This window comes from Castor canadensis, chromosome 8 (assembly GCF_047511655.1).
Source record: "Castor canadensis chromosome 8, mCasCan1.hap1v2, whole genome shotgun sequence".
In the NCBI taxonomy this organism is placed as follows: Eukaryota; Metazoa; Chordata; class Mammalia; order Rodentia; family Castoridae; genus Castor; species Castor canadensis.
The window spans coordinates 6807311-6822440 of record NC_133393.1 but is presented as its reverse complement, the minus strand read 5'-3'; the positions used below and the strand labels follow the sequence as shown (position 1 = coordinate 6822440).

Sequence of the window (15130 nt, the reverse complement as noted above, 5' to 3'; positions counted from 1 at the left end):
TTTTGCACTACATTTCCAGGAGACAAGTAAATATTCTTGACCTCGTTGTATCAATGAAGCTATTGAGGCATGGAGCAATTATAATGCCATGCCCCAGGTAAAACAGCCAGCCAGCCAATGATTAAAACACTAAGCCCCAAGCACTGGCCACAAGCTTTCCAAAAAACCAGCACTCCATAATGACGTTTGCTGAACAAAGACAAAATTTGCCTTGACAGAAAAGGGAAATGCATGGGTCAAAACGTATATATGCAGTGTTTTTTTTTTTTTTTAATTTCTTTGTCAGTAGGGACTAGTGAGAAGTTTTCTTCTACAACCTGCCTTGCACCCCCTCTCCCACCTCTATCCTTTTGGGTTAGTAATCAATGATTTTTTAGTGGGCAGCACACTCTAGTGGAGGGATCCAAGCCAGGAGCTAGAATGCCTGGGTTCTGATCTTTTCAATTCTCAGCTGTCTCTAAGATTAGTCAAATCTCTCAAATCACATAAGAAGCAGTCAAATGAAAGAAATGTAGATAACTGTGACTTTTGATAAAACATCCTCTCCTGGGGGATGTCAGGTTGCAAGAGAACAATATAAAAGATAATCCAAGTGATCAACAGATGGATGAAATGCAGCCTGTTGTCAATGAAGCAGTTTCTGAATGAGACAGAAACCCAGAGAAGGAGCAGCACCGCCAGAAAATTGGTTGCACGTGCCATATACACAACCTCCCCCATGTGTTTTCATCCCAGCATATGTCCACAGGGACTGTGGAGTCTTTGACTTAAACTCTTTTCTTTGATTAAACGTATTTTAGGCAAATGATCCCAGCCTTAGCCTTACAAAGTCACAGAATCTGAAAAAACAACCAAATATAAGTTACAATCTAACCAATATGTCAAATGTACAGCACAGTACTGGAAGTCTACTTGCTAGGGGTCTTTGTTTTGGCAGTGCTTAAGATTGAACTTGGGGCCTCGTGCTTGCTAGGCATGTGCCTTACCACCTGAGACAAGGACCCAGCCTTTTTTGTTGTTGTTTTAATTATTTTTTGGATAGGGTCTTGTGATTTTGCCTGGAGCTAGCCTTGGACTGCAATCCTGCTACCTAAGCTTTCCACATAGCTGGGATTATAGGCATGTTGGTTGAGAAGAATTCTTGCTAACTTTTTGCCTGGGCTGGTCTTGAATTGAAATCTTCCCAACCTCTGCCTTCCAAGTAGCTGGAAAAATAGGCATGAGCCACCATACCTGGCCTTCCTAGGGTTTTGTTGGGGAACCATATCAATAATTATGTCATTGCTATTATGGCATTGGGGACTGCAGACAGGTCTACAGAAAGCATGGTAGCCTGACCACCATCTTCTTGTAAACTTTACAGAGGATATCCATGATTATAGCTAAATCTAAATCTAGCTAACCCAGTGTAGCTGCATGGGGTGCTTCACAGAAGAGCTGCGGGAGCCTTAGCTCCTTCTGAGTCCTCATGCTCACTGGGCCAGTCCAGACGGGAACCCACATGGTGACCCTGCTCACTCATCAATCCCATACACTCAGAGGATAAAGGAGGCATATTGACATTCCAAGGAAATTCTCTTCAAGGAGCAATGCTTTCCAAGTTCATTAAACATTTAACCAACTCTCTGTGATTTCCTGTTCTCTTTCCAAATCATATTCAAAGGTGAGATACTAAGATATTCTGATACAATAATTCTTTTTAGGACTAAGGACATGACTCAAGTGATACAATAATAGTCTAGCAAGAGCAAGGCCCTAATTCCAACCTCCAGCACTACACAAAAAATTACCATCTCTGGACCAGGGGCTGTGGATTGTGCTCATAATCCCAACATCTCAGGAGGCAGGGATCAGGAGAATCAAAGTTCAAGGCCAACCTGAGTTAAAAACAAAAGTTATCAAGACTCGCATCTCAACAAATAAGCCAAGTATGGTAGTGTGTGCCTATAACCAAAACTACTGCGGAGACAAGTCAGAGCAAAAATGCCAGACCTATCAGAAAAGTAACTAAAGCAAGTGACTCAAGTGGTAGAGTGCATGCACATATATATCTAAGATGTAATCTATATGTGAGAGTACATGCACAGAGACACAGCTGCTTGCACAAATGTGCATTTAAACCGTAGATATTGAACATAATACTATAACTTGCATTAATTCAAGTAATAACGCTATCAAAGGGAAAGAAAAACCTGTAGCTACACTATTTGGGGTTTTTTTTTCCTGTGTGTCATCAGCGTTCTTGTATTATATTTGGTTTATACGAGTAGTTAAATTAGTTTTCAGTTCATGAACAAAATCTAAACCAATGGATGAGAGAGGCTCTTCAAACCCATTCCAAGAAAGGGAACAATTAAAATTAATTTTTTCATATATAAAATATAAAATGAGTAGCCATAAAGTTAGTTGTCACTGCTTGCTTTTACTTGACGGTCATATTTGATTCCAGTGGTAAAAGTCTCAGTTGATCTCTTTCCATCCTCAGCTTTTTATAGTTTTAGGTTACATTCATGGATGAATCAAATTAGAAACAAAATATGAATGGTGCAATTTGGGGCAAAGAATTTATACAACAATCTATATGATAAAAAGTAAAAAAAAAAAAAGAAACTTACCAAGAAAGCACAAGATTCTCCATCTGGTGCTCTTAAATTTCAGTAATCCCAGGGTTTAACTCTCGGTCAGATCCAACTGTCATATGGCTAGGCACAAGTGGGAGAGACAAGAGACCCAGGACAGTTGCTCAGCCCTAGGTCCTCAGGGTCAAGTCTGGCTTGTAGCAGTGGATGGGATTTCCTATGCAAATATGGTCCCCTGAATTTGACCACTATTTATTCAGACCAATTTATCACAAAACTATCATTGTAGAGACCTATTTCATTCTCTTTCTTACAAGCCATCCTAAGGCGTGGTCTCACAATGAGTCAGTACAAGTGGACCCATGCTTCTCAGAGTGACCAGTGCTGACATTGGAATGACAAGACAAACTCTACAAAGTCAAAAGAAGTAGATGGTTCTGATCCTGACATTAAGACCCTGTGAAACATGCACAAGAAAAAAAAGGTAGAGAAATCCTTTTCTGCTATGTTACTCTGCAATTACATAAGGTTCCTGTTCCTATAAAATGAGAGTTGCTGGTTCCTTCCTCCTGATGCTAATCTTGACACAAAACAGACACAACCAACCCCTCCCCAACCAGTCCTCAATCAGCCACCCAAGCCATCTCACCTTCCCTAAGTACATATTCCCTTCCAAGATCGCCCTGGTCACCTTCTACCTTAACTTCAACTTCATTCAGCATCTCCCTACACATGTCACCGTGAACACTCTGCTATTGCTTGTATCTGTGACCATAACCAGCCATCCTGTCTTTAGGTATAGTTGTTTTGCTACAAATACATCACTGCCCGAAAATGAATTTAAAATGTTAGTGCCACCTATATTTATTAAGTACTTGCTATGGGTTGGACACTCTGAAAAATAGTTTTACAGGTTATCCTTTAATTTCCTATCCTTTGAGGTAGGTCCTGTTATTATCCCATTGGACAGCTGAAGTGGTTGAGCCAGAGGGAGAGAGTACCTGCTTAACTGACTATAGTAAGACTTGAACAGGGATTTAAGCCCAGATGGTCGATTTCAGAGCCCACTCCCGCGACTACAATTCACAGATGTCTCCTTCAGTTCTTCACTTCATAGCCCACTCCCTCACAGCACAAATGTATGGAATTCAAGAACAAATTATGGTGTTTGCCTACATGTGCTCAAAATGCTCATACAATTGGATACTTACCCAGATAGGTGAGATGCCTCAACTGGCTGTTAAAAAACCAGTCACAGCCTTGATCCTGATCAGGTGATGGAAGAGACAGAAGAGACTGACCCATGTGATTCCCACATCTTATGAGGATTTCAGGGTAAGGTGGCAAGTCCGTGTGTACCAGGAGAAGGTAATTCCCAGAAGCAAAGCTGTCAAATGTTGCTGAGTACTGAGGGAGAGAATGATGAGAAAAAGAGAGAAAAATAATAATGCGTATTTATGCATATTTAGTAAAGAATTCTCCACTTCAAAAGATGAGGGGAGTGGAGAGCACAAATGAGTAGTTTAGAAATAGGCAGCTCAGAACCAAACTGTACTTTTCTTATATGAAATGGGCCACTTTCCTCTTCACTCTCCCTGACGCCTTCACAACCCAGCTTGGGAACACATGACAGATCTCTGCTTGAAAGTTAATCTTTAACCACAAGGTGGCAGTATGAAATGTATATATGCTTTGTTAAGACATTTTCTCTAGCTACAAACACTTGGATCTGGGTTAAGTTGGTTTTTATCCTCTAATTTTTTAAAAAATGTAATTCTAGAGAATGTTTAGAGACTGTTTTTCACCGAATGAATAAATTTAAAATATGTAGTGAACCATTGTGCATTGAAAATGGGATTTAAGCAAGTTCTATAATTTTGAAGTTAACAAACCAAATCTCATATTCAGGTGTAATTCATCTAGCAAAAATGCTACTTCAGTGTTCTTGATCAGCATCAGATGATTAAAATATTTGCAATCTATGACTTCATAGAAGAACAGACAGGAATGCCTTATTGGTGATGGACACACCAGTGAATCTATTTCTGGATTACCTGCAAAGGTCTGTTGATGCGAGGATTCCCAAATTGCAATGAGTAGGTCTCTTGATCCAAGAGCAGAGCCATCCAGCCGTAATGGTTTGACAATGTGTCAACTGCATAACTGACAGTGGCTGTCTTATTTCTGCTATCAGTCATGGTTAAATCATAAGAAGCAGCAGGAGCAGGAGCTCTAGAATGATTTTAAAAAGAAAAAAAGTGTGCTTCATTGTGCTTTGTTCCTACACAAACGTAATGTATTTCAGTATTATTCATTCTCTTCTTTCGCTTCTCCTCAGTCTCCTCTCATATTCCCTCTATTGGAGACGTATATTCATGCACATATGACAATGCTTGTATTTGTATTTGTGTCTATCTTCCACATGTGAGAGAAAACATGCAACCTTTGTCTTGATGAGCCTGGTTTGCTTCATTTAAAATGATGTCCTCCGGTTCCATTTACCTGAGAATCACAAAATTTCATTCTTCTTTATGGCTGAACAATACAGGGTCAGGAGAAAAGGGTAGGGAAGAGTAACAGAGGGGGGTATACTGATTAAAGTACAATATATTTACAGGTGAAATACCAAGGCATAACCCCTCTGAACAGTGAAGAGATGCTGAAACATGGAGGACAGTAATGTAAAACAGGTCATGTTAAGGGGAGCGTAGTTGTGGGAGGGGCAGGGTAAATGAAGAGGGAAAAGGAGGGTGAACATGGCTGACGTATTTCCTACACATGTATGAATATGTAACAGTGAAACCTGTTGAAGTCATTTTAAGAAGAGGAAAAGGAAGAAAAATGGAAGGGATGAACCAAGGTACCTTGTACACATATATGGAAATGTCACAATGAAACCCTCTGTACAACTATTACATACTAATAAAACATTTAAAGAAACAAAGAGGGAAAAAAGGATTTCTAAGGTTATTTGTTCATTCTGGATCTAATGCCTTCCTCTTCCATCAATTATAATCATCTTCCTTTTCTTTCCTGGATGTCCTAGCCTATTTTTCCATGAATCCACAGAGGTTTTAGCAATCACTGTGTGGGTCACAGTAGCCAGTGAGTGGAAGTTGCCTTGGATTGCATACATCTTACACTGACCTGGTGAACAGTGGGTAGTAACACTCACATCTGAGGTCTCAGATCAATAAATGCCAACTTAATGGACTAGGACTACAAACCACTAGTTTCACAAAGAGGGTCTTTGGTCAGAATTTTGCTATACAATTTTTAATGACAGAGAACATGTTTTGGTTTTTAGATATTCTGTGGGTAACAATGACAGAGGCCTAGGACCTGATGTGCTAGACTCTTAGAGGCCCTATTCCATCTGCCAGCAGAAATGGTTTTGGTACTCTTCCCAAGAAAGAAAAGGTGACTTTGCTCCTTTCCTGTGGGCTGGCCTCATGCCCAGGACTCACTCCATTACAGCACTTCAGTGTTCTTGGCTTTGCTTTTAAAAAATAATAATAAAGATGGTATGATTCTTAAGTTAAAGGTGCTTCCTCTTTACTCTTGGTAGCCTCTGTGCTGGCACAAGGCTTTGTACACAATGGCAGTGGACCATGTTTGTTATTTGAATGACAAGTGCAAGGTTGAGATCTTCCAAAAGCAACCAGTGCATTTTCCTAATTAATATACAGGTTTTCAGGTAGAACTACATTTTTCCAAAGGAAAGAGGTGAGGCAGAGTATTGCAGAAGTAGCAGGGAAATGTCACAAGGTAGAACTAGAACTTACTTGCCACAACACTCTGAATTGTCATAGACAGCCCATCCCAGAAAGTGATCTTTAAGACTTTGTTAGAACATAGATTTTTTAGTCACTTGCTAAAACCCTGAAAGTGAGTCAAAGTAGATCTAAAAGTGAGTCAAAGCTTACCTAAAAAATAAAGAAAAAGTTTAAAAATCAATATGCATTATGACTGTCTTTCTGCCTTTAGTTTAGTTTTCACAAGAATGTTTAGCTGTGGCATGTTGCTGCAGGCAGGTAATTAAATTCTCAAAGTAGAAGCACTGAGACAAAGAAGTGCTGGGTTTTCACAGCGAAGCGAGACACTAGGGCATCTAAAGCCAATCTACAATCCAGTGTCACATTATGGAAAGGGATGTTTTCCTATGGGGGTCTTCCTCTGTCACTCAGCTGGCCTCAATCTTCTGGGCTCAAGCAACCCTCCTGCCTCAGCCTCCTGAGTAGCTGGAATGACAGGGGTATGCCACCATGCTCAGCTAATAAAGGAAATTTTACAATATTAAAGGTTTGGGTAATACTAAAGGCTCAGGCCAGAGGATCACTGAGTTCCAGCCCAGCCTGGGTCACACAGCCAGCTCCGGGGCAGCCTTCGATTCATAGCAGACCCTATCTCAAATAAACAAAAGAATTAGACAAGTTAAAGTCAATAGATATAAATTAGAAATGAAGATCTGTCCACACTATGTGTGAACTTGAACAAATCACTAATTCTGTTTAAGCTTTCATTTCCTTTCTTCTAAAACAGAAATGATAGTACATGTAAGATTCATCTTAAAAGCTATAAAAGTAGAAAGGGGACTATTTGGGAAGATGAAGGGTACCAGTGGGGGATGGTAAAGATGGGGTAATATGGGATGAATGCTCATTATATACATGTATGAAATGCCATAATGAAATCCATTACTTTGTAGAAGTAATGCATGCTCATAAAAAACAACTCTTACAAGAAGTTATCTACATGAAACCCAAGGACATCTACCCATACCTCACATCAGAAGAACCATTCAGACTGCCAGATTCACCATTCCTTATGACTTATCTGAATGTCTAGAGGTTTACACACAATACTTAAAAACAGGCCCACGAGCTTTCCTGTCACAGAGCACTGACCCTGGCCTTGTGGTACTGGATACACATTTCTTGTGACACTCAATGTGTTTGGTTCATGTGTTAATGAAATAAAGGGGATGAAAAATGCTTGGGACGTTTGGGAATAAAAGGATTATGCTTTCTTCAGATTTCCACATCCAGCATTAACTGAACCTTTAGAATCTTAGAGGAGGGGAAATTTCCTTTTCTCTTTGGGTTTGGGATATTTAGGGTTTATTTCTTCCATTTACATTAGGAGCTCAGCTGGAACTACCTGACAATTTTTAACTCATACTCTTAGAATCAGAGAGAACATGAAGGACATCTGTTCTAACTTCCAACCCATTGCATAATTTTCTTTAATGATATTTCATCCTGTCCTTAATCCCAGTTAATGGTGTAGTCACATCCTCAAAGAGAAAACCACTCCATTAATAGAATTTATTATAAAATTATAATTTTTTTCTTTTTTAAAAAACACTTCTTCTTGGCACTACTGAGGTTTGAACTCAGGGGCCACATGCTTTCTAAGCAGGTGCTCTACCACTTGAGCCACTCCACCAACCCCAAAATTATAATCTTCAGAGAACCTTTACAATGCTAATTTTTCCCTATTTCTCCTCTAAAATCCTGTCGATCTCTTCCCCTGATTGAAACCATGAGTCCCAGGAGGTTGTCCAGCACAATTTTCCCAACTAATATAGTTAACAAATAAAAATAGGCTTCCAGGAAATAAGCATAAGTCAAATGTAATAAGAAGAGATAAGTTAGAACTAAGAAACCTCAAAGAGATAGATGACTTAACTATAGTAGGTACCATGGTCAGTATTTAGGATGGGATTTCCCATAGCCCAGAGAATAATTTTAAGCATTTCAGGTTTTAGAAATGCATCCTTTCAGCTTCTACAGAGATATATGGACCTTGAATAATAAATTACACGACCTAAATCCAGGAGAGATGAATTGATAAATCAGAATTTCCAGTTGATGGTTTAGCATACAAAATAAAACTTTCACATACTGGGAGTTTAATCAGTATTTTTTGAATGAACAAACAAATGTTAAATGTATCAGAATGCTCAAACAGGCTACATAGACATATTTCTTCCCAACAAAGAAGTCTACACAGAAAACCATTCTTATAATCTTATTGTTCAAAAGAAATAAGCACCTAATCATAAGCTATCACAGTCAACCACATATCTATAGAATATGTGAACTTACACACTGACATTTAGTGGTTTGAAAACTACTTTGGGGACATGTGGGAAGGACACACTAGTAGTGGGTCCTGGTTAAGGAAAATGATGACATTTTCTTAAGAACTCATATTTCTTCTATCCTACTCAAGTGCTCTCCATTAAACCATTTTGGAAAACTCAGTGTGTGTGTGTGTGTGTGTGTGTGTGTGTGTGTGTGTGTGTGTGTGCAGTGAGAACTGAAATTTTATTGGTCTCCTGCTCCCCAAAGTACCATGCTTCTACTGCCTAAACACCTCACAGCTATGTGTCTTTGGTCTCAGACACCATATTGCTGTGTATGACCTGCAGGCAGTAATCTTTTGGATAGTTTTCATGGAATTACTATTGAGACTGAAGTCCTTCCTGTCTTCCAGTAGGTGGTGGTAAGTGACAATCTCGGTCTCCAGCTTGACACTGATAATCAGTGGGGCCTCATACCTCTGGGCCTGGTTCTGTCCCTGCCTTGCTCTTTACCAGTTACAACTCCAGGCATAGCAAGGCCTGCTTAGCTGCTATGTCCCTCACGCTATTTGCCAGGCTGGCCTTCAGACTTTTGTCATTGACTTCAAGTTAATCTTCAAGGACTGTGTGGTGTATCTCAGGTCCATGAACATCAACGAGAGCCATAAGCATCATTTCAGCAGCTTCAGTCACTGGAGACTACATGGTGACCACTATGCTGCTCTTTTCAATATTCTGAGACCAGTACTTGTCTAGTTCCTCTCAGTTCTTCTGAGCCTGCTCATTAGACTGACCCAAATATCTACCATCTTGCTAAGGCCCTGATATTTGAAGACATCCTTTCCATGGTTAAACCAGAGCTAACAATCTTGGCTTATAAGTCTTCAAGTTCTTCCTCATGGCTCTTCATGAACAGCAACAATTCCTTAAGAGCCTCAATTTCCAACTCCAGCTGTGACCCAGTATTTTTAGTGTCATCAATGACCTTGAGGAGTCAATGGATGTTGTTCTCCACAGACTGGCATATGATCAGCTCCTTCTCATACTTGACTCTAAAGTCATCAGCAGCAAGCTGGGCATTGTCAATCTTCAGAACAATGGAGACATTGTCCAGAGAATTTGTAAAGATCTAAGCCCTAAACTCTTCAATCTTGAAGTAATGCCCTCAGACTTTGATCTGGGCCCTCCTCTCTCCACATATTCCAGAATTTTGCCTTCAACCTTGAATTACCAATTTCCAGATTCCTGAAGGAGGCCAGGCAGTCATTTATATCTTGCATGGTCTCTTCATTCTGGATACTGTCCATTCCCACTCAACCTATAGATATCCCCACGACCAGGTGCCTGGACCCCAAGCCACCCTAAAAGCTGATGGAATGGCAAATGAATACCTGAGAATCTGAGTCCCAGAGCCTACATGCATACTGGTAATGCTGCTGTCCAGCTTGACCTGCTGGCTTGGTTACAGTCATAGCCCACAGACTTGCTGTCATAGGCCACAGACTAGTATTTGGTAGAGAAAGCAGTAGAACAGGTGACAAAGCTCATGCTGTCTGGGGACAAAAGTCAGAGGCTAAGACTTAAGTTTAGGACTACAAAAATTAGTTTTATCTTAATTATAGATCAAAAGAGCCCTCTGTTCAAATATACCCATCTGTTCACAATTAATTCCTCATAACTTACCAGCCCCTATTTTGTCATTCTTTCCTTAGCCATCATTTATACCTTGCCAATTATAAAAAAATATTGTCTCACTATGTTTCAGTATAATCAATGGAATAGATATTCCAAGAAATGGGCATCAGCCCTGGTCATATCAATTGGATATAATTATTTCTCAAATTTCTGTCAGGTCCAACTTATTAATCAACTCTTAGAATATTATTTCTCTTGATTAAATTCCTACAAACTTTAATTTCAATTTTTGAAAGAAGCATCTTTCAGGCCATTTCTGGTATTCTGAAGGCTCTTATGAACATGCCCCCCTCTTCAAATATTGTCAAACCGCTAAATGCTAGCATTAATGAAGTCCTGCTTGTTTGGGGGGAGCTTTGTACCTGCCTTGTGATAGTCTTTTCCTTTCAATCAGCAATCAATGAAGTAATGCTAACCCCTTGGTCAAACAGAGACTACCACTGGACATTGGGATCCTAATTTACCCTTTCCTCTTTCCTCTTCTTGTTGGGCCCACTTAGAGTAGTGATCTTGTCAAACCACCCTCATCCATCTCAACTGAGTTTTATTCAGGTTTCAGTTTCCTGGCAGTCATGCTCATGCCAGCTTTCTATAGTGGTACCAAATACATCTTTATCACAGCTGGTGATAGAAAGGGTCATATGATAGATGTTTAAAAGCAAATCAAAATGTAAAAGACCCATCTCCCAGCGGGCAAAATGTCTTGCATTGACCATGACCAGGGGCCAAAAATTCAAACTCAGATCAGCTCCTATCATCTAGGACAAATGCCAGCATCAACAGTGGTGGGGTCTTCTGAAAAGCACCAAAAGATCATCAAGAGTCAAAGAACACCATGAAGAGAATTTACCAACCATAATTACTACAATCTTCACTTGCCCTAAATAGCCACCAATTTCCCTGTGCCCTAAATAGCCACCAATCTCCCTCTCTTTACTGTTAATGAAGCAAAGGAGCACAAACGTGTTTCTAATTTGGAGGAGCCAAGGGAGTCTGCATGGGCCATTAGCAGCAGAGAGCTTCATTACTATAGGAAGAAGTATCTCTCTGAACTTCTCATGGCTTTATGTGCAAGATATCAGGAGGCAACCAGTCCATTTTAAATGTTAACCCTTCCTTCTGCATTAGCAACATTTCCTGCATACAATCAAAAAGACAAAAGGTTTTACCTGCTGCTCTTCCTTTTATATGGTTCTTTAATTTTTTTCTTTTATTAATGGCAAAATCTCTTTTTAATTAAGGGATATGTTCCATTAGAAATATAATACTATCTCTTGATAAAAGTTTCCAACTAACATACCAATTTACCATACTAGTTATATCATTCAGTACCCATGTACTGTGCAGAACTATTGAGTATGCTGCCCACAAATGATTTGTTAGGCAATCAACAATACCAATAAGAACAAGCATTAACTCCCTGGTTTGTGTTTACCATCAGTGTACTTTCCCTGAGGGCCCATATCTCCGTATTATTAAAACCACTACATTGAGCTCTAAATGCTCTTGATTCACAACAATTGTGAATCTAAGAACCAACCATTTATAATTTCACACCTCTAAGCTACACATCATTAAAGCTAGCTTCAGAGAGTGCTGCCAGCAACTCATGGATACGTGTGCTTGCCGCTGCTGTTCTGATATTTTATTGTACAAAAAGGAACACATTCAGAACATTGAGTCCAGCCAACAAATTATTGTGGCATGGTTTTGATGAGCATCTTTTAAAAACTATATTGAACTCATAATTCACTATTCTATCTGCTGAGCCAGTAATATTTGTGCCCGTAATTTTTCTCCACATCTAACCTTATTGACTCAGAAACCCTCTTGTATTCCTCTCTCTGCATATGGTAAGAAATCCAAAGGGAAAGAAACCCCAACACTTAATCTTTTCCCAAACACCTAACAATTCTTAAATTATCATAAAAAAATAGAACAGGTCACAGAGAGTCAAGCCATATAACAATACTTGTGTTTTTGGTGGGCATACCTCACCATCCACCCTCCATGACTTTTCTGATGTAAATTTCTATTATGGTTCACAGTTGGCTAAAGCAATAACTTATTGTTCAGGGACCCATCACCAATCCCCTCTAAGGAAGGTAGCATCTACCATTTTTGCCCTACTATTTTGTCCTATTATATTCAGATACTATGTGTTGCTCATTCTGTCTTAGCCCATGAAAAAAGCAATACATGCCTGTCATCCTACTTTACATGATCCTTCATACACTATGGTATCTCTTCTCTTGATCTGCTGAGTCTGGCTGAAAAGGTTGCTTCCAAAAGAAGAATGTCATGACTGGAGCTTTACAACCAGAAAGTAGGCACTACTTGTCAGGGATATTGAAAAACAATCGGATGCATCAGGTAGGCAGTTAGAACAAGAAGCCTGTCTTCCATTTTAGGTACATATACCTGGCGTGAGGTGAAGTTGACTGACAGCAGCTCATGAGAGCCTCTTGTTAGCCTCGCTTCCAGCCCCATGTTCTGCATCATAGTGTTGCTTGAAATGAGTTATATGAGAGTGTGTTCACTGCATAATTGCGCAAATGCTACAGACCATAGCTTTTTATTCTGGGGAGCTACTGGCTAAACATCCTTTTATTACACATTAAGCATAATAATCTTGTAGTATTATTGATGATATTCCTCAGCTTGGGGTCCATTATGATTTTTCAATGATCTTCCATTTTACTTCCTCTGCTACCAAGAAAGGATAATGCATCTTGAAGTTTTCCTGTCTCACAGGGTTTTTTGGGTTTTTTTCCTTAAGACTGAAAGATACCATTAGTGATGCTATGCCTATTTATCCCTAGGAAGGAGAGTCAGGCGATTATTAGACGAAAAGCTAGGCCAAAATTTCCATTTGAACTCTTCCTTACTTTTGCATTTGCAGAGGTAGGGGGTGCCTCATACTCTGAACACTGACACATTAAGAGCAGTTACGTAGGTGAAAACTGAACGCAAGCACTACAGGAGAGGATATTAAGCAAGATCAAAGAATCAAGGTGATCAACAAGCACATTAACCTTTTCTCTTCCACAAGTAGGAAGGATGAAACAGAAGGTACTGAGCATAATGAATCAAAGACTGGGTCTTGAATGACTCCTGATTTTATGACCATGAGGGAGGTTTTGGTGGATTGGCATAATGTCATGTGGTTATTGGAAATTATGCCCTTGTTTACAAGAATTGAACTAAGTTCCATTTGAGCAAATTTAATTTCCTTGCCAGGCATTTGCTTCTCAAAAACATAAAAATCTACAGTATTTTATTTGAATGGTAGTATGCCTTTATGTGGTGTTCTGCAAATAACAAATGTAAAATAGAGACTTTTTAAAGGTAGCATGTATTGAGCACTTACTATATGTATGGCAATGACCTTGTAAAATAAGTGTCCTTTGGGAACTAAACAAAGAGAGGTGAAGTAACTTGTACAAAGGAATATACAAAGGAAGTCAAGGAGCTATAATTTGTGCCCTCAAATGATACTTAATTGCTTCTCTGTTCCTCAGTTTTTGAAAAAAAAAATTTAAATATCTACAAATACCCTAACTACATTTACAGTACAACCCACAAAAATTCAGACAGATTAGTTGGCCAGTCTGCAATATATTTCACAAGCTCTTCTTGTTCTCCCCACAGTCAATCCTCTCAATAATTGGAAAGCAAAATCAAGGTCTGAGTTTTTTATATCTAAGTAAGTCTGTGGCAATTCAAAAGTTATACAGTCTTTATATCAAAAAGTAATAATTTCCAGGTGATAATTGTGAGAATTGAGTTCTCATTCTCTCTCATCACAATTCTAAGTTATTTATACCACCAAGGCAAGCAAACAATGACAAATGGTAGGCAAATATTGAGTGGGGGGGTAAGGGTGCACTAGAGAAGAAATTGGAAATTAAAATAAATCCTCTGCTCAATTGATAGCTCCAGGAAAGCCAAAGCCCAGAGGATGATCTGAAAGGTCATTAAAAGTTAAATGCCTCTAGGAATTTGAGAAACAAAGACGGTGGGTAGCATTTTCATCTCTGAGTCTTCTAAAGTAAACTTGAAATCCATGCAATTCTTGTGAACATGTCCTAAGAGAGAAATTGACAATACTGATACTAGAGGAAGATTTGGGGAAGTCAACAATCTTTTATTTACACAAAACTAACTTTAGGTCACTGTGCTCAACATGATATTGGCACCATAAGATAAATAAATAAGCAAACAAGCCTATTTCTCAGCCTCCTTGCCATCTACAAGGAAAGATACACAATTTATAAAACCATGCAGGAGCTATGAGTATTGGTTAGAGAAAATCTAAAGAACTGCACAAAACAGGGATACCGAGATCTACAAAGGATGATCCAGGAAGCTTACCAGAGAATATAACCTCCATGTGAGTTCATGGAAGCTGAACTGGAAGAAGCAAAAAAGTTGAATGCGGCTGAGGGAGAGAATGGAGGGGAGGTAAGGCAGAATAGTGAGAGAGGATACAAGAACCAGAAACGGGAGCACTTAGTGAAGGACCCCAATGCATTAAGAATGGGCTGCATTCCTTGGGAGGCACTGGAAAGCCAGTTTCAACCAAGGGAATGAAGGACAAGACCAAATCTGCCTTTGCAAGCTCAAGCTTTAGATCACAGTACCACAGGTTAGCAAACTAAGAAGCTACTGTAATTATACAAGGGAGAAGTAACAACAGCTGGATTAGGGAGGAAACTAGAAAGAAGTAGAAAGACTCAAGGGTTTATTTTTTAGAAAGTAAAACGAA

General features: G+C 39.3%; 1 protein-coding gene and 1 pseudogene across 9 annotated transcripts in view; both read right to left on the bottom strand.

Moving 5' to 3' along the window:
* Pkhd1 (PKHD1 ciliary IPT domain containing fibrocystin/polyductin) overlaps positions 1-15130 on the bottom strand; it is a 468594-nt gene that overhangs the window by 226662 nt on the left and 226802 nt on the right. For all 9 annotated transcript variants that reach the window (XR_012450616.1, XR_012450617.1, XR_012450618.1 and 6 more), the window contains 2 exons: positions 4634-4811; positions 3791-3986 (listed from right to left, as the gene is read on the bottom strand). Coding sequence is in view for 6 of the 9 variants with exons in the window: in XM_074081972.1 (XP_073938073.1) it covers positions 3791-3986; positions 4634-4811 (374 nt within the window). In the remaining 3 variants the exon portion in view is untranslated. The remainder of the gene's footprint in view (positions 1-3790; positions 3987-4633; positions 4812-15130) is intronic.
* On the bottom strand, positions 5088-12852 carry LOC109676105 (keratin, type I cytoskeletal 18 pseudogene; annotated as a pseudogene).